Genomic DNA, 25,232 nt, shown 5'->3' with positions numbered 1-25,232 from the left:
GAGCCCAGGGCCTACGGGAGAGTTTAGACTTGCTGATGAATGCAGCAGACCAGACAGAACAGCCCAAACGTAACTTTGCAGTTGCCTGGCTGCTGACCCAAAGTGCACTCCTTGGCCCTTTGAGTTGGAATATGGCAATTCCCACCACGATGCTGTAGCAGCCAGTGAAACTGCACCTGCCGATACTCTTGTCGTTCAGCTTTTAAAAGCAGGTGGTGAAAGGCCCTGTCTAGCAACACACATTCTCTCCGCCATCCCCACCACCCTCCAATGTTTTGGCTTTGTACTTCCCTCCTACTGCTTGTACTGGCGTTCCTCTCATGTTTGCTGCGTTTGTGGACACAGAAGCGCACAGTGCTCCCTGGGCAGGCAAGATTAAAGGTCTGATTGAATGAACTCTGCGCCCAGGTTCTCACCATTAGATTATGGCGGTGAATTAACTTCTACAAAAGGGCACCAAACTGTCAGTCTTAACCCGACGGTCGTCTTCTTGCGATACCTGTAATATACAGTACACACACAACACAGGATGTGGGGGGTTCAGGGATCCCCAAATGAGTAGGCGGGGGTGTTGAAATTCACCCCTGGTGATCAGGCAAAAGGAAAAAGAAAAGAAACAACCTTAGTCAAGGCTAAATGAAGTAAGAGAGAGGCACAGCATTGCAACTGATTGCACCATCTTGCCTGCTGAGCCTTGGGAGAAGAGCACTGCAGTAAAAGGAGCCCGTTTTTATTTATTTGAATTATACCACGCCCTTCAACAGTTTCCCAGGGCTGCTTTGCACTAATATGTGGAACAAGAAAGGAAGGGGAGGCTGAGCGGTAGTTAGGAACCGAGGAAGCTGTCTTGCTTGCACTGCCTCAGACTTAACTGGTCTGTCTGGCTCAGTCACTGACTACAGTCACTGACTGGTAGCGGTTCTCCAGAGGTTCAGAGAGGGGACAATGCCCAGCCCTACTCAGAGATGCTGGGGATTAAACCTAGGACAGCATGCACCCTACCAGACAACTACCAGACTTTTAGCAGACATCTGAAGGCATCCCTGCTTAGGGAAGCTTTTAATGTTTAATAGGTTATTGTATTTTAGTGTTCTGTTGGAAGCCGCCCAGAGTGGCCGGGGAAACCCAGCCAGATGGGCAGGGTATAAATAATAAATTATTATTATTATTACTACTACTACTACCGCTAAGCTACAGCCCTCCACAAGGTTGAGAGTGAAGAGGGGGAATATGGGACAGTGTGCTCCTAGAATTCCTTTCACACACTGCCCATGCAATTACTGCTGGGCAGGCTCCTGGCATATTAGTTCCCTCTCAGGCATTGCTGAGGGGACTGAGGCCATGCTTTGGGTCCTGCCCCCAGCATGCGCATGCTGGTCGCCCTCACCCACCCCACACCAGGTTGGTGTGGTTATCTGCAGGGAAGAAGCTTCAGAAGCAGGCATGAGCGGCTGCTTAATGCAACATGCTGTCTACAGATGCCCAGGCGCTAACGGGCTTTGAGCAAACACCTACCCACCCTGACCGCCTGCAGGGAATGGCTTCTCTGTTGCACACAAACCCACTTCTGTCTCTGCCCTATTTGGATATGTTTAGTACTAGTTGGAATCTTCTCAGAAACGCTCAGGACTGCCGGACAGTCATAATCTTCCACAAAGCGAACAGCACCCACACCCATACCCACAAAGCCACACCACTTCAAAACTATTTGGGAGCATCTCAGAAAAAGGGAAAGTTATGAACGATGCTTTGAAGAACGATGTTGCTTGCAGCAACGGCAGGCAGTCATAGGCGCTGAAAACTTGACAGAGAAAGAAAGAAAGGCGCTCCCTTTCCCCAGGGTTGAGAAGCCTCTATGAAAAACTGGAAGTACGGGAGAGGGCCACATTTATTCGTTCAGATGTAGAGTGTTACCAATGGGTGGTGTGTGTGTTCCCCCTCCACCCGTTGGACTGTGCCTTTAAACAACTGCCAGGCAAACCAAAAAGAAATAAGACAAGCCTAATTCAAATGTGAATCTCTAGAAATCTGCAGCACCCAACAAGGCAGTCTTACTGAAACCACCCACTCTCACACCCATGTGTTTCCCAAACTTGACTCTCCCATCACCCCTAGCTAGCAGGACTAGTGGTCAGGGATGATGGAAACTGCAGTCCAAAAACAGCTGAAGATCCAAGTTTTAGAAACACTGGTATAGTCCATATGCAATGAGCAATCCCACTTGAAAATGGCACACCTCTTCTCCCCCTACCCCAATCACTGATAAGCAAAGGACACCCAAAATACATAGCCTCAGTGTAGACGCAAATGCTTCAAAGGGGTAGGACCATAGGAGGCTGCCTTATACAGTCCATGGTCCACCTACCTCAGTATTACCTACACCAAGGGTAGCCAATGTAGTGTCTTGCAGACATTGTTGGGACTCCAACTCCCATCAGCCCCCACCAGCATCTGCAATGGTCAGGGGTGATAGGAGTTACAGTCCAGCAAGATCCAGATAGCATCGCATTGGCTACGCCCGGCTTAGGCTGACTGGCAGTGGCTCTCCAGGGTGTCAGGCAGGGGTCTCTCCCAGCCTTGAAGAAACCAGGGATTGATCCTGATATCCAATGGGCTGGAAGAGGGCCATGCGATCAAGGCTGTTGCGGGAACAAGCTTTTAGGATCAGCCAAGTGGCTTTTAAACAGAGGTAGGAATAGGCAGGTGTAACAATCCACACCGTGGGAAGTGCATGGAGAAGGCAGACATGATCCTGCAGCTTGGCCCTTGACCCCTTAACCCTGCGCAACAGCAAGTCTGCGCTGGGCCACATTTTTTGTGCAGGTGATGATGCAAGCTCCAACTTACTAATAATCATTCTGCTATTAGATAGCATTTTAGATGCCACAGGGCAATTTGTCATCTTAATGAAACAGCCTGTGAAACTTAATAGAAAATGACGCTATTCTTTACTTGGAAAGAAAGGAGAAGGGGGTTGGGGAGAGGAAATGATAAATATGAAACTACCTATGATGAAAGCAGCTAAGACCTAGTCAACCCTTATCTGAGTAACCTCCACACTGCATTAATGCAAATGTTGTTTGGATAATCAACCCGAGAGCTGGTACATTCAGGAACCTGGGGGGGGGGGAGGTATGCATTGGATGGTCAAATATTTACAAGTTTGAACACAAAGGAGTCCGTAGATAACACAGAAGTCTTTCTAGCCTGCTTTACACAGTACAGAAGAGTGCGAGACTGTATAGGGAAATCCAATTATTCATAAACTTATCATCAGGCCACTCTGAGCAAAATCGTTCATCATGCTGAGATTTCCAAAGTTCAGCCCAAGGGGCACAATTCTGGTCTGCAACTGAACACAGTTTTAGGGGATTTTCTGCAGATTCATCTTCTGACACAATGCACAAAAGTCTTGCGGCTTGTAGGTTTTGTTTCTGCCACTCAATTACGGCTGAGAACCAAACTACATGTTACACTCAATGTGCAGCATGCAGCTACATCTTTTGTTTTTTGTTTTTGTTTTACGTACACCTATCTATTCCCTCACCCCGAAGAAACAAACAGCAGAATCGCCACCCTCCATATAAGTTCCCTTATCAGTGGACTGGATATTTTGTGATCACGCTGGATGGTTACTTGTGAGTTGCTGCATGCACTCACTGATCCTCTGGATATGTCCTCCAGATGCAAAGCATGTTGCCTTCCAGCCTACCACTCACAGAGACAATGTCCCCCACGAATAGCTTTGATTTCCCAGGCTCTTTCTCAACTCAGCACGATTCAAAAAGGCATTTTCTGGGTCAAACAACCAAAGGAGGATCCACGCTACCAAAGGTTTTCCTCTCCTCCTACAGCTGAACATCTACACACATCTATGCGCATGCAGCTTTCACGACATGAGTCTCCTGCACGTGCTGGATCATCCGACCCCCATTTTAACAAGTTTGCGCTGGAGCTAACTGTGGAATAACTACCCATACACACCCACCATCCAGTCATCCTGTTGTGCTTTTGCAAAAACCCCGTGGCACAGGGCCAGCCTGTTCCCAGCGTTACAAAAGCGCCGTTCAGCCTCCCATTCCTTTTCTCTATTCGTAAGCCAACTGAGGCACTCAGCAAAGAGGGGAAGAGCCACCATGTGCCCCGCACCCCTGCACTGGGCACCAACTGCATGCAGAGCCCCCAAAGGCAAGAGAAACCTGTCCTGCTTCTGGTGAAAGGACCTAGTGTTGAGCTTTGCTGGAGAGAAGCAAGCAGGTTTTGAGGAATCCGAGGAGCCTGTGCTCTTTTCTCCACCGCTCATCCCAAGCCCATCTCTGGACTGGGGGGACGAGGGAGGGAAGGAGGGAAGAGGTGGCTGGCTCCAGCATCCCCAAGGGTTTCTCCAGACTTTACTAGAGAGCAGGGCTCTGAAGGAGGGAGCCTGGAGTGAATCAATGCCTTTCCCATAACGCAATCCATGTGTCACACTCACGGCTCCGTCGGAGCTACAAAGCCACAGAAATTCCTCAAGCCTGTATGTCTGCTTAGAGAGTAGATGGGGGCAGGCAAGCAGCCCACCTCTCTCGGCAGGATCACCTCTCCCAGCCATCTCATTCATCTCCCTCTGTCAGCAGACAGAGACATTAGCTCATCAGCAGCAACGCAATACCCACCCTGGGGGCAGTGAGGCATTAATTAACCCAGAGTCTTCCTGTTCCACAAGTCCCAAGCAGAAAGAAGCAGAGGGGGAACGGGGAGCATGATTGCACCGTTTGGCCAAAAGGGAGCTAGCTGTGTCCAAGAAACTCAAGCCGCAATCATGGCTGCCTGCGGGAGGGGTCAGCAGAAGGCTACGCTAGAGGTCTTGGCTACAGCAATCCATGCTGGCAACTGGAAGGCTACCATGTGGCTTCCTTAGGGCAGGGTTGATTTTTAGAACAGAAAAACCACTTGCGCCTGTTGAGAGCACGGAGAATTCAACTAATTTTCCAGAACAGGCCTGGATCACGGGCATAGCCAGGTTTTTGTTGGGGGGGGGGAGAACTTTTGTTAGGAGGGGCCAGAACCAACGTGATTGCTCAGTTAGTTAAGCATTTCTATTGTTTACTTGATGGGGGGGGCAGCTACCCCTCCCCGCTCTGCCTTGGCTACGCCCGTGGGCCTGGTGTCAGCGCCATCAGATGCATGCTGAAGCCCATGGATCGGCAGAGGGGAAACCACCAGAGGGGCCAAGGATAAGCCTTGGCTAGCATTCAAAAGGCAGTGGTGCTCTTTCCTCCTCTGCTGCTGTGGGAGGCCCTCCCCACTGGGAAATGGAAGACTGTCCCAGGTACAGTGGTACCTCGGGTTACATACGCTTCAGGTTACATACGCTTCAGGTTACAGACTCCGCTAACCCAGAAATAGTACCTCGGGTTAAGAAATTTGCTTCAGGATGAGAACAGAAATCGTGCTCCGGCGGCGTGACGGCAGCTGGAGGCCCCATTAGCTAAAAAATGGTGCTTCAGGTTAAGAACAGTTTCAGGTTAAGAACAGACCTCCGTAACGAATTAAGTATGTAACCAGAGGTACCACTGTATGCAGGACCCCTCGGGGCAATTCTTGAGTGGGAAGGGGGCCTCCAGAGGAAGAAGAGCATGGCTCACATGACCCTTTCGGCCCCACCGACATCATCTTCTCCCCCCAAAGATGGTCATTGCTGGACAAGCTCAAGCAGGGGAAGCCAGCCTTTCTGCCCCAAGGAATGCATGGGACGGGGACGGTGGTTGGTGGGTCAGGGGCCAGCATGCACCTGGTGAGAAAGGCAAGGGCTCCCCCCCAACACTCTTTCATTGCCTCTGCTAAGAAGCCAGCAGCCTCTGGCCCTCCCTCCGCTACTACCTAATGGCAACCCTTCCATCAGGTGGCTGTCCTAGCTGGGAGTGGGTGGTACTCTATTGGATGCACTAGACCAGTGTCTGGCGTCAGGGATGGTCTGGATGCCTGTGGTGGCTCTCTGACTGTGCAATGCTCTCTCCAAAGAGATGTGTCTGGTGCCATCACCATCCGCCTTTAGGCACGAGGTGAAGATGTTCACCCAATAATTTTGTGCTGAACTGATGTCCATCTTTTAGTTGAGCAGGATGTGTGCTTTTAGTTCTGCTGTAAGATGAGCACTTTTAGTGAATAATTTTTTTATTATTTGGTATTTTAAAGTTGGTATTCTAAGCTTTTTTTAAAAAAAATTGTAAGTCTCTTCGAGATACATTTTTGGAGTAAATGACAAATGAATAAATAATGTTTTAAAACAATAATTGGACAATTGAACACTGTGACCAAATGTGTAGGGAGAAGCTGCACTCAGGGCTTTCCTGCCTGCCTAACCCCCTAAAGGCTGAAATTGACTTTGTCCAGAACCAAAAAGAAGCCGCTTGGAATAGAAGCACTATGTGCTCCCACTTCTGATTTACTGGTTTAATACCAGTTTTCTCAGTGACATGGGTGGCACTGTGGTCTAAACCACTGTGGTCTAAAGGTCGGCAGTTCAAATCCCCACAATGGGGTGAGCTCCTGTTGTTCGGTCCCTGCTCCTGCCAACCTAGCAGTTCGAAATAATAATAATAATAAATTTTATTTATATCCCGCCCTCCCCAGCCGAAGCTGGGCTCAGGGCGGCTAACAACAATCAAATAATCAAACAATCAAATAATCCAACATTTTAAAAACATTTCATTATAAAAATTAATTAAAATCAAATTGATGGCAACCGTTAAGCAAAATTCTGTGCAGGTTGCCAGAGGAGGGGGTCAGGCTGCGCCCTAACCAAAGGGCTGGTGGAACAACTCTGTCTTGCAGGCCCTGCGGAAAGATGTCAGGTCCCGCAGGGCCCTAGTCTCTTGTGACAGAGCATTCCACCAGATTGGAGCCGCAGCCGAGAAAGCCCTGGCTCTAGTTGAGACCAGCCTAACCTCTCTGAGGCCTGAGACCTTCAGGATGTTTTTATTTGCAGACCGTAGGTTCCTCTGTGGGCCATACCAGGAGAGGCGGTCCCATAGGTATGAGGGTCCTAGGCCGTACGTCAAAGTGCAAGTAGATAAATAGGTACCGCTCCGGCGGGAAGGTAAACGGCATTTCTGTGTGATGCTCTGGTTTCGCCACATGACGAACTGGCCACATGACCCGGAAGCTGTCTGCGGACAAACACCGGCTCCCTCGACCAGTAAAGCGAGATGAGCGTCGCAACCCCAGAGTCATTCGTAACTGAACTTAACGGTCAAGGGTCCTTTACCTTTTTACCAGCTTTCTCTGGGGCAGGGCCAGTTACTCCTGAGGACAGTGCAACCATTTCTCTGGGCAACATCCTCTAGATATTCCCCCCTTAACCACCTGCCTCCTGACTTGAGAATGGTGGCAAATAAACAGTCACGGGTTTAGGTTAAGTCGCTGCACCATAAGGACCAGCCACTTAGGCACATCACTAAAATGTCTCAAGTATCACTCCAGCCAACCTCTTCCTCTTCTTGCCAACTCAGCTAATACATCCTCTTAGTCGTTTGAAAGGGCAGAAAACTACTGCATCCAGGGTTAAGAGCATCCAGGGGTGATACAGCTTTCAACCATCCCTGCTCACTTGGGATGAAGATCTGCTGGCACTTGGAGGAAGCCCAAGTATTCTTCCAAGTCCAGCTCAACATGAACATAAAAGGAGAATCTGTGTCTGCTGCTAGATCTCCAGGCAGCTCAGAGGGCTGGCAAACCCTCCTGCAAAGCCCAGCAGCAACTTCTCGCTTCCTTGACACAGGGCTCCGGATGAAATATCAGGGCTTTGTACCAACACCATGACAGCCCATCGCAAGAGACCCGTGTGAAATACTGAGGACATAATGCTCTAGGAGGGCTGGAAAAGAAGCACCCTAAAAGGGTGGAACTTGAAAGGAGCTCTGCCAAGGTGTTCCCCCTGGTGAAGCAGGAATAGAGCGAATCGTATGCCCCTAGCAGTACAAATTCACTGTCAGCAACAAAAGATAAATTACTAAGAAAACCACATGCTGCTATATATGGTTCCCATGTTATAAGGGACATTCGGATTTTTTGCTCTATAGGACGCACACAAAAATGAAGGGGAAATGTGTGTGTGCGTCCTATGGAGCAAATGCAGGCTTCAGGAAGCTATCCGCAAACCTTGGGAGCTTGGCGGGAGTTGGAGGCTGGCGGTGGGGAAAGCAGCGCTTTTCCCCACCGCCAGCCCCACAAGCTCGGGGGACAGCGGGAAGGCGGAGCACCGCCTTCCCGCTGTTCCCCGACCTGGTTAGGAGGCTGGCGGTGGGGAGAAGTGCTGCTTTCCCCACCGCCAGCCCCACAAGCTGGGGGGAAAGCGGGGAGGCGCCTTCCCGCTGTTCCCTGACCTGGTCTTTGGGGCTGGCGGTGGGGGAAAGCAGCGCTCCTCCCCCCCCCGGCGAGCCCCAAAGAGCAGGTCGAAAGGAACCCAAAGGCTCCCGAGGCTTCGGGTGAACGCACCTTGAACGCACAGAACGCACCTTGACTTAGAGGGGAAGAACAAGAAAAAAAAAATTTCCCCTGTTCTCCCCCTCCTATGGTCCGGTGCATCCAATAGAGCGAAAAATACGGTATGTAGGAACTTGCTGTGGCTAAAGGCTTATGGTGCTAGGGCTATTGCTCCAGGCAGCTCCTGTGTTTTCATTTTTATATGGAAAGAATCCCAGGGACAGAGCCATACACAGGGGGAGAAGTGGAGGAATGTGTGCAACTTTAGGTGGAATGCAAGAGTCCCCCAAGGGATGGAGCAGCCAGATCATAAATTCTTCTGATCTTTCAAATGGGGGGAAATGACAGCTGGAGTCGATGTGCACCAAGATATGCCTTCTCCCAACCTGTTCAGTTCACCCCACCAGGCAATTCTGACAGGCTATGCCCAGCGGGCACAATGCCACCAACTTTATATATGGTGCCAATGTATCCTTTTCCCCAAGAGTCTTTGAGGAAAATGCTTCCCAGGCATAAGGTAGTGGGAAGTCTAGAAATCGGGTCATTTCACTGTTTAGGATGAAGGAGGTGTCTGGCCTGGCATGCAAATGGCTCCCCCTGGAGGATGAGAAGCCTAGTCCCCAACCTGTGGCCCTCTGGACATTTTGGACTACAGCTCCCATCATCCCCAGATTGGGGCTGATAGGAGTTGGAGTCCAACAACACCCGGGGGCACCAGGTTGGAGAAGGCTGAACAATGCAAGGCCAGGGAAAGGCAAACTGCTATATTCAAATAGAAGGAGGATTTCCTCGTTTCCACACATACACCGAAACTATTATTGTTTTAAATCTGGTTCACCCAGACTTCCGGGGTGGCGCCATCGGTAATGGCGGACTCCCTTTGATCTGGAGGGACCAGCTCCACGGGAAACGGGTCTTTCCCGCTACGGCGAAGCGGGGACCCTTTCAAAAATCACAGGCGGATGAAGCCTGTGACCATGGGACTCAGCGGGCACCTTTAGCGCCCCCCCAACCCACAAAGGAACCCACTAACGGGCTCCGGAGTGAAGAGGGGGAAGTGGCGTGGTGCTGAGAGTCAACTGCTTCTTCCGTGGAGCGAAGCTGCACAGCCGTTGCCGGAGAGCGCTGCCTTTTTCCTGGGACAATTTGGCTTTTAAAACAATTACCCGTGAGTACTTAAATTTCGGACAATTGGACTTCAAATAATGATTTGTGAGTAGAAAGGAAAATTGGACTAAGAAATTTACCTCAATTTGGCACTGAAACGGGAAGGTCTAAACAGGAAGTCAGCCTTCCGTTTCTTGTAGATAGATTAAAGCAAAGACATGGCAAACTAGAGTTCAGAAAATTGCCTGTAAAGGATTAACTTTCATCATTTAAAATTGTTGAACCCCCTTCGGAAGCAGGAGAAGAGGGGGGATTTTTTCCCGACTGTTTAAACCTGCAGAAGAGAGTGTAACGCAAAGTAACTTTCCACCGTCTTGATCCTGGAGCGGGGTGTCAGGACTGACGTTTTTGGGGAAGCTCATTGACCAGAGGCAAACTTCTTTGACAGATAGTTAAAAGAAGAGAAACAGTGATTCCATTGTTCCCCTTCGCATTTTAAAGGAACAAATATTGACAAAATATCTGAAAAAGGAAACTTTGTTGTTAGATCTGTCTTTAAAAGAAAAGAACAAATAGAAGCTCTTCCCCTAGAGGGAGCCTGTGAAACTGTTACCAATTCTGAACCGGGGAGCTTGCAGCTGCAATAGATTACGATCGTGGGAATAGACTTCTGACCTTGCAGAACAATGTACTCAGAAGCTCTGCTGCGTGCTTTCTGTAAAACAAGTGCCCTACTGGAACAGCTACATGAGAAGACGGACTTGATGACTGATGCGATCAGAAATTTTGGACAGGTAGTGGGAAACTATATAGAGCCCACCCAGGAATCAAATCAGGAGTGTGCTCTGACAGAACAGATGAGGGAAGAGGATGCTGTTGAACCTTGGGCGCCAGAGATGGAGGGAGCTGTGGCCCAGCAGGAACATGAGTTCTTGGACTTGACAAATGAACTTGGAAAAAGCCAGATTTGGAAAGATAAAGTTTGGTTTGGTTTGGAAATGGGGGGTTGGATAGACCCCCCTATGCAGGGATGTTTGGACTTTTCAAGTCTGGCAATGGGCCGTGAGATGTTTGGGGTTGTGGGGGCTCTTAATTCTGGAGGGATTTTGAAACATGTTTTTAAATACCACATGGAGTTTAGTGTGGACTATGGAAAAGGGGCTGATTTGTCGAGAAGGGTCAAAAACACTGTTAAGCTGGAGTTCCCACGAGTGAAAGGAGCAGGAGACAAAGTAAAGCACAGGTATAAATATGAAGAAGAACTGCGGATGGGACATGGAAGGGACTTAAGGGCCTCGGACATAAGATTACCAGGTTAATGCGCTAGATTGATGGGATAGAAAGGACTGACAAAACCCGGGACCAGGAGGAAGAGACGCTGGATGAAGATTGGAAGAATTTTTTTTTTTTTTAATTAGGATTGTTTTATAAAATTGATGAACGTTAGAAAAATGTTGGAATGAAATTATTTGGCTTTAGCAAAAATGTTTAAAGAATTATGTAAGAATATTATGGTTAGGAGAAATTGGTATAAATAGGATCTAAGTTTTAAGTTTTAAGGTCTTTTATAGTAAGATAAGATTAAAATAGATTAAGGTAATGTAATGACAGAATATTATGAAATATGGAAAGGATTTGCTGTGACAATTAACAACTAGGATACAAAAAAAGGGAGGAGTGAGGAGGTCAAAGAAAGAAGGTAATGACAGTTAAGGATTTGAGAATATTGGATTTGTTTTTAAATGTTTGTGGCATATTTTTGTCTTTTGATTGTGTCGTGTTATTTTTTTATTTTGATTTTTATCAATTTGTATTGTTCGATTGTGGTTTGTTTTTCTTTTGCTTTTTTCTCTCTCTTTTTCTTTTTTGTTTCTCTTTTTGTAATTCTAAAATTCTTAATAAATATCATTTTTAAAAAAATAAATAAATCTGGTTCACCGATGTAACACTTCATTCCCTTTTTTTTTTTTTTTTTTTTTTTGCAAAATCCTGCATCTTTAATTTGCTTTTTAACATGGTAGTGTCATTACACAAAGAGCACATCCAGAGATTAGGACAAGTTTCAACAACCCCACAATCCCAAAATCTGAAATCACAGGGGATAAAAAGACAGAGGTCATTCCACAGCAGTTATATGGTCAGAAAGAGAGAACACAACACGTCAGGCTGGGCAGTACAGCTAATCCAGAAATGCACTAGATTTCCATCTTCTGGCACAGTCAAATCCACTCCCTCCTTCCTGCTTCCTTCCTGCCTTATTACACATGAGCAAGTCTAAAAACGACCACCCCTTTGGCGCTGTGTGTGCATTTATCCAGGCTGGGCAGGAAGTTCGGGGCTCTGCCGTTCCCTGGCCGCAGAGGACAGCCAGTCTATTCCCAGCCAGCAAGCTTAGCTGGCCTCCTCCACCCCCATGCCCACCCCACCAGCACAGAAAAAAATGAGGGTGGCTGGTCACTGTGGGAACAGGCATTTCTTCCCCACTTCCTGCCTGTGGTGGGGTTTCAATCCTGGAGCCAACTTGCATCAAAAAGAGTCTGGTTTTCACCAAAGGGGGGAAGCAGTTTCCTTCCTTCAATCTCCACCCCTCTGGCCTTTCCTCTTCCCTCGATTTCAATGACCTTCACATTGGGGTGGCCCACACCTGCTTGCTGCTGCTCAGTTTTAGAAACCTGAGCCAACTCACTCCCAGCAAACATAACCAGCTCTGTTGCTGGGAACAAGAAGCCACAGACTCCCCCGCTCAGCAATCACAGAGCCACCAGCTCTCAAGCACAGAGAGCTGACAACTTACTTTTGCAAAACAGTTTCGTTCAAAGCAAGAGAAGAACAGACCTGGCTACTCTCAATCCATGTTGCTTCAAAGTAGTTTGTGTTCTGCAGTCAACACTGCAAGCTGCCTTATTCCGAGTCAGGCGATTGGTCCATCTGGCTCAGTACTGTCTACACAGACTGGCAGCAGCTTTCAAGGGTTCCAATCCAGGCAGGAGTCTTTCCAAACCCAAACTGGAGGTGCTGGGGACTGAACCTGGTCCTGCCACCTTCTGCATGCAAAGGAGGAGCTCTATCATGGAGCTGCAGAGTGGTCAGGAAGGACTTCTTCATGCCCCGTCATCACTAACAAAAGCAGCAAAGATAATGCAATATTGCACGATTTGCATGGTTTTAGACCTATGGCCTTCCGAATTCCCATAAGCCACAGTCAACATGGCCAATGGTCAGGGATGATGGGAGCTGTAGACCAACAACATCTGGGCAGCTAGAGTCTCATCATCACCGATTTAGAATTCTGCTTTTTAAGTGAAGGATTTTGCTCTGTTTGAGTACAGAATACACACAGCCCTGCTTTGCAGCAGCTATTATGGAAACCTGCATTTTCTTCTTCTTCGTACAGCTGTAATGAAATGAAATGCGAGTGTTCAGAATCTATCCTAGCCTTTGGGAAAATGTCAAAATCCCAAACAAAATTACAGCCTTGTACTCAGTTCCCTGGCAAGTTAGCACAAGTGCCTCTGAAGGTACAGCCAAGCTGCAGTACATGGGGCAGACACCCCTCTGGGCCCAGCCAATGGGCTTCCTTGGACAATGCTCACCTTGCTCCATCCCTCTTTTAACAGCGAGGAGTGTATTTTTATCCTGTTCTCCATCTGACCTCAGCAGCTCTGCTTGGTTTTCAGAACTCAGCCTTGGGACAGCTGAACCAGCCAGGCATCAATCACTGCACCTGCTCTTTTCTATCACCCATCATGGCCTCATCCTTCCACCACGGCAGGCACCTGAAATGTGTGCCCACTGCAATACCCTCCTCCCTGTCGCTCCTCTCTAGGTGGCTCTTCAAAGGAACTTCCAAAAGTTAAAGACACAGGCGCTTGGTACAGAAGGAGCAGGTCATTTCTGGCTGTAATGGACACAGCTAGGAACCTGAGCAAAGGACTTTCATTCTCCCCACACTGCTCTAGGCCTGACAGCTTGTCCTGTCCCAAATATGCAGGAATAAAAGCAAAATAATGTGGGCTCCTAAGGCTGTACACGAGCTGGAAGACCACTCTGACACATCGGTTTCCCAGTTGCATCACCACCCCAGATATTTCACCTACTTGCCAGTGTGTGACTCACAGAACATCTTTCTTGTATGCAGAAGTCACAAGTTCACAATGAGCTCAAGGAAGCCTGGCAGCACAGAGCAGTCACACAGCCCATGAACCGTTAATTCGGAGGCATTGAGCTAACGAGCCAGTAGCTTCCTTCCTAACGCAACTAGCCAACATTTATTTAATACCCACCCTGCGGCGCTAAAGCTGGACAAGTGTTAAGCTCTCTATTCCTGTTCCACAGATTCCTCCATTGCTTCGATCCAAGGGGGATGTTCCAGACCAGCCTTCCTGATTATTAGACCACAGCTCCCATCAGCCCCAGACAGCAAGGCCAAGTCAGGAATGATGGGAGCTGTGGTCCAGCAACTTCTGGAGGGGCACAGTTTCCCCACCCCAGCTCTAGGTGACCCATTCATGCAAATATGTTCCATATCCTGTTTATTAAGAGGTGTACTGTATGGTATGGGGAAGCCACTCCTGCAGATTACGCCACCAATTTGTTTAACATAGAACCCTGGACAGCAACTAGTTTTGCCAGAGGCCTGCATTGAGCAAGGGGTGCAGTGGGTCAAATGCCCAACCCAACCTCCCTACAGTGGTTTTCTGGCAAGTCCCACTGCTGCAGCTGTGCCTCCTCTTCTACATCCCTCCTTTGCTTCTGGGTTCACAACTGCAGGAGCCAAGTATCGTCCCTCAAGGGAACAGATTTGGCACAGAAGCCAAGTGTTCACAATCCTCGTCACACAGCCCAGGCAGTCTTCAGACAACTCTGGAGGAACAGTGAAGCCAGTTTATCCCCTGCACCTTCTGAGATTACCAAGTTGCAAGGGATCTAATGTTTTAACAGGAACAAGCATAAAGGAGCTATGAGCTCACATTCTTCTAGGTATTCTGCTGTAAACATTTGATCTTCCATTTTTAGGGGATGAAATCAACTATTCTCTAGATTGTATTAAGAGTTTCCAAAAGGCTTATTTAGGTACTACCTTTTATTTAGGTCCTACTAAGAGTCAACACTGCTGGCAGTTTTGAAGATGGCAGTCAGATTCAAGGTGTATTCAGCTCTACAAGGTCTGTTACTAATATTTGCACTGGGGGAGGCTCAGTCCCAATAAATGCAGGATCTGTTTTTGCCCTACTTCCTGTTTATTTTCCATGCAAGGCCTTTCATCTCATGAGATAGAAGCATTTGCATCAGACAACCAGACAGACATTTCACACTGCTGTGCTTCCTACCTATTACTCAACAGGCCCCCCTCCACCACCAGAGCTTCTCTCCTTGCCCCCCCCCCTATATCTAATATAGATTGCAACCATATGCTTCACTGTTTTTTATTTTTGGCCTAGCAAATTATTTTAGCAGAAGAGAAACCCTTCTACCCAATTCTCACTACTTTTACAAGCCCCTGCCTTCTTCTCTCACACCTGTCTGCTGACATCTGGCATGCAGCATCAAATCAGGAAGCACTTTTGCAAAGTTTAGCATTTCTTATTAATGGTAATGCTAAATCCCACATCTCTCAACCAGGAAGAGAAAAGTGCATTGCGTGGTAAAAAAATACTGCCGCCTCCCCAAGGTCTGGGACAGTGGAGGACAAAAGCAGTGTTTTAAATTAGCCAGGTTATCAGGTGCATTTTGCACCTGGCTATTAGCGACTTGCAACCAAGTGAAGATGCCTGGGTGCCAGGATGATGCCTGACATCTCCACCACCTGGAGGTGCATACCTGGAAATCATTGGATCTGGATTGTTTTCACACGCTAATACCACATCCTGTAGAATTCTATCAGTTATATTTTATCTGCACAATCAGAATGAATTTCAGGAACCAAAATGCTTTTTCTGTGCCACCTGAGCAGGAGCTGTAACCAACGTTATAGCTAATTGTTGTATCTTATCTTCACCTACCCTACTGCCCTGCTCACAGTTGTGAAGAATATTCTTACGTTATGAATGGTCTGTGTCCTCATTAAGTAAAAAAGGTGGGAATAGGCCAGTATATATGTGGACTGTCCCTGGATAAAGGTACTTTTCTTTTTTAAGTTCTTAAAGTTCTTAACCTAGCTCAAGGTTGTCATCTGATCTAGCAAAGAAGTTTAACTGAGAAAATAAGACTTTAGCCGCCTTGCCCCCAAATGGCAAGACGACATTCGGTTTGGCAACCGCAACCTGGAACCTAAAATGCCATCACAACAGCCCAGAACAGCTAAGCTCCAGTTCACTTAGTGGGACAGGGAACATTGCACAACACTCCCTCTGAAGCTGCTACAGATGCCAGGAGCCTTGCCAAGGGAGGGCCTACAGCCAAAGCACAGGAGTACCAGCTGACTGTAGCCACCTGTAGCTGCCTGAGCATTAGCACAATGGCCTAACAAGTGAGACCCTGGCCATCCTGTGACAGCCACAGCCAAACGCAGCAAGCCACCCTCCCCAAAGAGCACAGGAAGGAAAGTCTTTCTCAAGGCCTGGCCACAAAGGAGCTCTCATACTTCTTGCAAGAGGGATGGGCTGTGGCATGCTAGCACAGGGGAAAGGAGGGGAAGGGTGCTGCTGCTGCTGCTGCTCTAGCCTCTGGTATGTTTGCGGGAGGCGCTAGCTGGGGTCTCTCTGCAGAGAGGCTCTCCCCTGTCTAGGCAGGGGCTTTGCTAAGGATTGGCCGCGAGCCAGGAGAAACTCTTTTAAAAAAGGGAGAGAGTGAGGGAACAAAAACAGCGGAGGCTGCCTCAGCACAAAGCCCTCCAAGCAGGAAAGCAGAGCGTCCCCAGAGATGGGCTGGGAAGAATAGCTAGGAACAGAGCAGCAGAGAAAGTACAAACAAAACCTCCAGCACACAAGTGATGGGGAAACCAATAAGTGGGGCGGGGGGGGCGGGGAAGAGATGGTGCTGCAAAAGATGTGGAGGACTATAAGCAGCATGTGGGTGGGGAAAGTGCCTGGCTGTGGAGCAATGGAGAGGGGGCTTTCTGGTGCCTTTCTCCAGCCCTTGGGGCTTCTCGTTTATAGAGAAACATTCCGCTTTGCCAAGCGGCTGCAAGCGTCAGCAACAGCAGCAGCGGCTGCACTCAGCATTCCAAGGCTTATAAGGCAAAAGGCGAGCAGAGCAGGAGTTGTCTGCAAGCCGTCCAGCATGTGAGCACCCAAGCCAGTCCAAAGGGGAGCTTTCAGGTCAGGAGTGGCTCTCGTGGGTTGGCAGTCCAGGATGAGCAGGGGCTCCTTCAAGCCCAGAAGGAAAGCCTTGGGGTATACCAGTTCCAAGAAGAATGGGGAGCATCAAGAGAGTCCTTATTATTACTACTAAGCGGCAGGGTGTTGCCAATTTCAACAGAAGTAGAATACTTAGTGCTTGGCTACGAGGTGCTCAAGTGCTGGAAGCACTTCACACACATCCTCAGTGCGACCCTGTGAAGTAGGCCCCTATGATTCCTATATTGCAGGTGGGAAGCCAAGGCTCTAATCCAGCTGCAAGCCTTAAAACTGTTCTGTGTGTTTATGGATGTGACGAGATTCGAACCAGTGTCAACCAGAGAGTGGTCCAGCATGACCTTGAGCCTCATTGACAGCACAGGAAAAAGTAGGGCCTGCTTGGCCGTACTCTGCACTCCCCTATCCAGGGCTAAAGGTCAGCTCTTGACGTTCTGGCAGAAGGCATTTAGAAGATGAAACAAACACTGCTGGCATCTCCCGGTGCCTGGGCTAGGAGTGTGGGGTTGAATTTCATTTCTGCTCCAGCAGAGAGTGGGTGGAGATCCCAAGAAGCCACCCAGAGGGGAGAGACTGTGTGCCTTATTTCTCATCCTAAAGAAGTCAGCCCCACTTCACCCAAACAGGAGATTCATGAATATGCAAAAAGAAGAAGGGGGAGCCTAAAGAAAGCATCATCTGGACAGAGAGGTTTGATTGATTAGGTACCAACAGAATCAGCTGCCAACTACAAGTCAAAGCCAGATTGCTGTCCCCTAGAAGCTGGCATTAAGATCGACTAAGTTACACGCCTTGGCATCACTCTTGGAACAGCCGGAATATCATATTCACATTACCACAAACCCCAAGTTAGCTCCACCCAGCCACAGGCAAGAGCCATTGCCACAGATCCAAAAATAGAGCGCAGGAGCCCCAAGGAGCCCAAGATCAAGTAACAGGCTGAATGCTGAGGACCTTCTCATTACATCATGAGTGCAAAGAAGGCTAGCAGCTCTGGGCGGGGTGGGTGTGGGGAGACCTTTTGCCTTTCTTTTCCTTTGTGATAAAGAGACCAGCACACAACAGAGATGTGAGAGTGCTTGAGCCTAGGAAATGAATGGAAGCAACGGAAGAAAACAACCATGGCTGACCAGCAAGGACTAGCATAGTTCCCTGAGAAAGAGCTTCTTCATGACTTACCCTGGAGATGGAGAGTGGCATGTTGAAGTCCTTGCCACCCTGCAGCCTGAAGCCCCATGGCGCCGGCCCATCCAGCAGCACCTTGTATGAGTCCATGTCGCTCATTTCTGGGGAGGAGAAGAGATTATTAGCTTTAAAAGTGATGCAGCAAGGGACAGGAGAGCTGGGAGAGGACAACTGAAGAACAGGAAACATCCGCCTCACACAGTAGAGCCTCGGCTGCCCCAAGTGAGGGCAAAGGGAAGTAAAAGCTCCTTCCCTGGAAGTTGGCACCAAGGCCTAAGCACTGCCCTTCATCCTACCCCAGCCCATCCCTGTCTCCTCCCCACAGCAATGCTCTTCAGCTTTTCCTTTAGGGACAAAGGATGCAGCCTTATACCAAATTAGACTACTGGGTCCATCTAGCTCAGTATTGTTTACACCAGGTGTGGGGAACCTTTGGCCTTCCATACATTGCTGAATAGCAACTCCTCTCAGCCCCAGCAAGGGATGATGGAAGTTGTAATTCAGCAACATCCAGAGGGCCACATCTAGTCTACACTGACTGGAATCAGGTCTCCACTAGGTTTCAGATTCCCAGACCTACCTAGAGATGTCAGAGAATACGTTTCACTGTCTTTAGTCTAAACTCCCAAAGGCTATCCTAGTGCATCAGGCAATAAATGGCAGAGGCAGAAGCACCACACAAAGATACTGAGGAAGCATTTCCTTTCCAAGGACTCGGCCCACCAATACCACAGAAAAGTTTGTTTTCCTCGTTTTGACAATATATGTGAAACCGAGAACCTCTGTATGCAGGAATCACATATGAAATGCATATTCCGGGCAAATCCCACCTCGTCTTTGGGTGGGCTCATTTTGAGCTTGGTTAGCTCGAATCAATATACAGTGGTGCCCCGCAAAACGAATGCCTCGCAAGACGAAAAACCCGCTAGACGAAAGGGTTTTCCGTTTTTCGATGCGCTTCACAGGAAGAATTTCCCTATGGGCTTGCTTCGCAAGACGAAAATGTCTTGCGAGTCTTGAGATTTTTTTCGCTCTCCCCCCCCTTTTTCTAAGCCGCTAAGCCGCTAATAGCCTTTTAGCCGCTAAGCCTTTAATAGCCGCTAAACCGCCAATAGCGCTAATCCGCTAAGCCGCTAATAGGGTTGCTTCGCAAGACGAAAAAACCGCTAGACGAAGAGACTCGCGGAACGGATTAATTTCGTCTTGCGAGGCACCACTGTAAGCATTTGAAGTAGTTGTGTAAATGGACTTGCCACGTCCAGCCACTAGAATGGCCATGTGAAACCTATTCACACAACCAGAGTCTAAATGGCTTCCCCACAGGCCAACCCAATTTAAGACCTCACTCAAAAAACAGATATGAATTAGTTATCATCCCCCCATCCTCAAACAGAGGCCATTAGCACAATTTTAATCTGGACAAGACAGAGTCTGACCCCGCTCATATCAATCAGTAACAACTCATGAAGTGCTTGTAGGGTCTGCAAGTGCCATTTTTAAAAATAAATGCATCCCCTACAGCTGACATAGGAGATTCCAACTTGATAATATGAACATTCAAGAATGGGGGGGGGGGGAATCCAGGGATTAGGATGGAAAGACAGAATAATTGCTCTGTTCCTATGCTTTGTGTTTTAGGCAGCTGCTGGCTGATCAAGGCACCAAAAGAAAAGCCTTCAATTTGTTCCTAATTACTTAAGAGATGGCTTTTGTTAGGTGCAGCTATGGCACTTCACTGCTTTTGGCGTTTCCCAGTCAACGCACCCCTACTATATAGCAAAAGCAATCAAAAATTGCCTTCTGGACACAAAATACTCCCTTCACCCTCCCCTCCCATTCTCCCCAGGCAGTTTGTTGTCTATATAAGGCATGCAAGACAGCACTGCCATATTCCAGTGGTTGCTCATCAGGACTGGGAGAGATGCAAATGAGTGCTGAAAACATAACTTCCTGGCTGGGTCTAAACAGAGGAAATCAGGACAATCCAGGAGGGGAAAGGAGAAAGGGAAGGGAGAGAGAAAAACAGAAACACAACCCAGGAAGACAGTGTTATTTTGGGCTGGGATCTAGGACACCCCTTCCCATCCAGTACAGAGGAAAGAGCTGCAGCAGGGCCTTCTCAGAGAGCTCCCTCTGCCAGACAGACAAAGGTGGAGCCCCTCACAGGCAGAGTACCAGCTTGTACCATCCCTCCCTGCCAGGCTGGGACACTTCAGCTTGGAGGGATTTCAGCAGCAGCTTAATACCTTCTTCTCCATGGGAATGGCAAAGGAATGTGCTCGGCTAGGAAGAGGCAGGGAGCGTTGATTTCTCCCTCCTCCTCCTCCCAAGGCTGAGTCGGCAAAACATGCCTGGACGGAGCCTTGTGCCACAGGGCTGAAGGAACAGCCCCTCGGGCCTCTGCTCTCACAGTGAGCGCTCGCTCAGGAGTTGTTCTGCCTGCTTTGAAGTTTCCACACAGCATCTACAAACCCGTGGCAACCTCAGCCAAGCAGTTCCAGGGAGGACACAGCAAACAAGGCTTAGACGACATGCTGTGTGGCCTGTAAGCCTGAGTCCCAGGGTCCCAATGCAATCCTGCATGGCTCTCTATCCAGCCCTTGGGACTTTCTCCATCCCATGCCTCCCCCCATTGAAACCACACACCCCGTTGGTCCTGCTCCACGCCCTCCTTGAGCTGCAACGCCTCTTGGCTGCCCAGGAGCAGGACGAAGAGATGGTGTGGGTGGGAATGCAGAAACCGCTCTGTCTTTCGCACGGCTGTAACAGAGCCCAGTGTAGAGAAACATCCATTGGGCTCTGCCTACTTTTGCCCACAACCCTGCCCATCACTGGCATGTCCCCCGCCTCAGAAGGTGGCCCACAAGAGATTCCCGTTGGGCTGAAAAACAGTGAAATGAATGGGGCATCAAGAGCTAGCTGCTCTCAGGATAAGTAAATGAAGTTTGGAAAAAGCCAAGGCATGGTGAAAAAGAAACAGAAATCAAGCTGAATTCAGAAGATCACTAGTGAGCAGAATCAGGTTGTGTGCCAAGCTGCTGCCTAGTTAATGCCCCCTACCCAGCTCAGGTCTAAGGGACCAGACTAGACTGCAAGGAGCCCATCTGGCAGGATAAGAAGTCTATATGCACTGATAAAGCACTTCCTGGAAGTGCCTGGCAGAAGGCAAGAATAACAGGGGAAGGGCAGGGCTGAGGTGCATTAAGTTGAAGAACCAAGAAAAGGAGATAGCCCATTACAAGACAACTGAACAGCCAGGGCGGCAAGAATAAATAAATGCATTCTTGAAACGAAGACTGCAAAATAAAACGGCACAGCAAGAATATCTGCTGCGGTTGTTGTCGTTTTAAATCCGGATACATTTCTACACATTTGCCAGCACTAAATTAAAGTTTGCCAAATTCTCATTTTTAACAAGCAGCTGCCAATTCTCTTGCAGAATTAAAATACTAAAAGAACGCTTATCCACAAGGAAGCAAGTTTTAAAAGAAAAATACTGGTCCCAGGCACAAAAGGAATCAGAAGTACACTTCATCACACTGCTGAGAAACACTGAGCGGAAACTTTTTTCACTTTGCACAACAGCTCTTCCTGGACTTTGGGAAAGCAAATTCCACCCTAGGAGGCTGCCATATTAAAACCTCCAGCACCTGGCAAACCTCATGATATTTGTCCTCACCCTCTCTGGATAACGTCACATGGGAATGGAGGATGCACCAGGCTCCATTTCTCCCCTTTTGCCCCTTGTGCGCATATCTCCAGATGATGACCAAGTTTATTTTTTGTTTTTGTGGATTCAGCTGGCAGCCCTCAAGGAAGGAAAGAGCTGGATGAGCAATAAATAGACCAGCAGGAAAATGCTGCACTCACTCTCTCCCCAACTCCTGGAAAAGTTCTTTTCCCTCAGTCCTCCTGCTCCCCCCCCCCCATCCCTCCTGCCACCACTTTTTTCTTTCACACAATGAAGAGGGTCATCAAATAAAAGCCTTGAGTGAAATAAAGTCAGGTGCCTGCCTCCTTTGCTTGTGTGAAGCATCCCTTCACATCAGTAACGGGTGCTGCTGGGTCTTTACTCCATGATCCAAAGCAGGCAAGGATTTGTGATAAATATGACAGGTTATGTCTGCCCCCTTCATTATTAAACACATTTGCTCAATATATATGCACAGAAGAAGGCTGGAGGTTAATAGCAAACTCTCACAGAATTTCTAGGTGGTCCTGACAGCAGCCCTGCAGGATCAGACCAAGGCCAGCATCCTCTTTCTAACAGCAGCCAGCCAAATATACTTGGAAGCCCAAAAAGCATGAAAAATCTGCCCCTCCCAGTGAACATTTCTATTGCGGAATGCTTTCCACAAATCTTCACAAACAAGGCCACCAAGCTCAAGGGCCAACTGCACCTCATGTGGGTTTTTTGAAGTTGCGCTTGATAACACAGAAAAAAAAGTTTATCAGGAACACGACCCATAATTTTAAGAAAGCCTATGAAAGTCACTGAAGAAACAGCCATACTTGTGCCATCTCGACACTGACCGCCGCAGGCGCAATGCTTGTTCACAGCCCTTCTGGAATTCAGACCTCCTGGACATGCTGCAATATTAAGTTACAGCTCAGAGACACTTTTAGATGAACGACGAGAATAGACGCCCAGGAGAAGAGCGGGGAGCCAGGAGGGACGTGTGCCGGCGCATGCATGCCCAGATTCAGACCCTTGACGGCGAGGAGCCCCGGGACGGGGGCCTCCAGCACCAGCCCCTTCCCTCTGGCTCAAGAGGGGATCCCTACCAGCCATCACACCCACGAAACGGGACGTCCCTGCTCCGAGCCGCCGCAGGAAACCGAGGGTGACGGTTACATCCTGGTGCCATGAGCAACACGTTAGTCTCGCTGAGACACCGCTAACGCACGGCTAGGGGGCACGCCCCAGCCCCACGGCAAGAGGACGTCCCTATGGAAAAAAGAACGGGGGGGGCACCCAGGAGACTTCCTAAAGTACGCACTCCTGCGCCACGGGGAGCCGGGGAGAGAGAGAGAAGCGCGTGGGAAAACACAGAAAGGGAAAGTACAAGGGGGGGGGGGCGAGTGAAGAGAGGCACAAACTCTCGTTCACATCTGACCTAAAGCATGACTGGGATGGAGAAGGGGGTGGGGATATGTGGGGAAAGAGGCACTCATGTCACCCCGACGCCCTTCTCTGCCCACACGAGTCCCCAGAAAAGCCACATCACTTTCCCTTTCCTCACCCACCGCCAACTCCAACCACGGACGGGATGCAATACCTGCAAGGTCCCCGCGCGCGACCTCCTCAGAGAAGGGCGGAGCTACTGAGCAGCCTCCGCCGCCCCGTCTCAGCCGCAGCGCCGCCGGCACCCACGGAGCCCTTATATATCTCTCTCCGGCGGGGCTCCGCCTGCTCAGCAGTTCAAGCGCAAGCCCCGCCCCCTGCTGCCCCCCCCCGCCTCACCATTCAACAAGCGCGCCGCCTGCTAGGTAGAAGCGCATGCGCGCCGTCGGGGGCGCTTGCTCGGCGTAAGAGCGCCCCCTATTGGAGGTGTGCGGCGCCCGCGTCCCCTGGCTGGAGGAGAAAGGGCGGAGCGCGGCGCCGAAATCGCCGCGCCCTCCGCGGATGTTGCGCCCAGGAGGGCGGTGTCTCCTTGCGCAGCTGCCGCCCAAGCCCCGCCAAATAGGATTGGTACAGCCCCGTCCTTCCTTCTGGAAATCCTAGTTTCGCCTCTGAAAGATCTCCTCGCTGTTGCTTGTGAGGTGGGAGGTGCTTGTGGGTCACTCGCAGCATTCTGCACATGCTCAGGAACTGAAGAGGCGCTTTATTAATCGGGGGAGGGCATTCCCTGCGGCAGCCCCTAAGCTGTGGAATTCCCAGCCCCCACCTTCACCTTCACCATCGTCATGGTTATTATTTTTACTGCAGCTGCTTCACACAGCCAAGATGCTTGAAAGCTAGTGGCAGGGCCAGCACCAGGCATAGGTGAACTCGGCCCTCCATATGTTTTGGGAGTACAACTCCCATCATCCCTAGCTAACAGGACCAGTGGTCAGGGATGATGGGAATTGTAGTCCCAAAACATATGGAGAGTCGAGTTTGCCTATGCCTGGTGTACACACAATTTCTCTTTGGAAAAAAGAGAAATGAGTTTTTGTACCTAGTGCAAGTGGATAAATAGATACCGCTCCAGAGGGAAGGTAAACGGCGTTTCCGTACGCTGCTCTGGTTCGCCAGAAGCAGCTTAGTCATGCTGGCCACATGACCCGGAAACTGTATGCTGGCTCCCTCGGCCAATAAAGCGAGATGAGCGCCACAATCCCAGAGTCGGTCACGACTGGACCTAATGGTCAGGGGTCCCTTTACCTTTACTTTTAGGGGAAGAACAGAGAAAAGCTCTTGTCCAAAACATGGCGAAGGAATCTGAAATGCTTTTTTGCAGGGTGCCCAAACTTTTCCATGGTACAGTATGCAGGAATGTGTTTTGTGCAACTGCAACGCAACACAGGTATTAACAGACACTGCCAATGTCTCACTACAGTCATACCTCATTTTACGTTTGCTTCAGGTTGCACGTTTTCAGGTTGCATCCCATGGCGACCGGAAAGGGTTACTTCTGGGTTTTGCCGCTTGTGCATGTGCAGACACGCAAAATGATGTCACATGCATGCGCAGAAGCGGCAAATCGCGACCAGTGCGTGCGCAGACACAGGTTGCATTCTTTTCAGGTTGCGAATGGGCCTCCAGAACAAATCCCATTCGCAACCAGAGGTACCACTGTAGTTCAATATAGCAGGCCAAGCGCAACTATGGAGGCAGGATGAACAACAGAACCTGCAAAGGATGCATAAATTCCCCTTTTAACATTGGTACCATGGGAGAGAAGAGCAATTCTCTCCCCACTGAAAATAAGGCTTCTAGCCGTCAAGCAGACATGAAGCTCCTTTTACTGAGCTAGAAAGGTCAGTGGGCTCAGTCCACATGTGACTCTCCAAGATGTGACTCTCATGGGGAGCCTTTCCCATTTCTGCTACCCAAGGCCCTTTTAACGTAGAGAGATCTCACATTTGAACCTGCGTGCAAATGCAGTACATACAGAGTGCCATTGAGTTATGGCCCCTCTCTGGAGCTCAGCTTTCTTCAGTGACCGTAGTTCTTCATGGGTGACCACTGTGTTC

The 25,232-nt window shown here is 49.2% G+C and overlaps 1 protein-coding gene across 4 annotated transcripts in view; it reads right to left on the bottom strand.

Moving 5' to 3' along the window:
• Nucleotides 1-23,466, bottom strand: part of PDLIM7 (PDZ and LIM domain 7) — a 47,312-nt gene extending 23,846 nt beyond the window's left edge. For 3 of the 4 annotated variants that reach the window (XM_080988476.1, XM_080988474.1, XM_080988477.1), the window contains exons 1-2: nucleotides 23,333-23,466; nucleotides 18,048-18,154 (exon numbers count right to left, since the gene is read on the bottom strand). In XM_080988476.1, coding sequence (XP_080844602.1) covers nucleotides 18,048-18,152 — 105 coding nt within the window. In that variant the 5' untranslated portion in view covers nucleotides 18,153-18,154; nucleotides 23,333-23,466. Of the gene's footprint in view, nucleotides 1-18,047; nucleotides 18,155-23,313 lie in introns of all 4 variants that reach the window. The other variant, XM_080988475.1, reaches the window with a different exon arrangement.
• Between the last annotated feature and the right edge of the window lie 1,766 nt (nucleotides 23,467-25,232).

This window comes from Podarcis pityusensis (assembly GCF_964106645.2).
Source record: "Podarcis pityusensis genome assembly, chromosome: 2".
Classification (NCBI taxonomy): domain Eukaryota; kingdom Metazoa; phylum Chordata; class Lepidosauria; order Squamata; family Lacertidae; genus Podarcis; species Podarcis pityusensis.
This window is presented reverse-complemented; position numbering and strand designations above follow the sequence as displayed.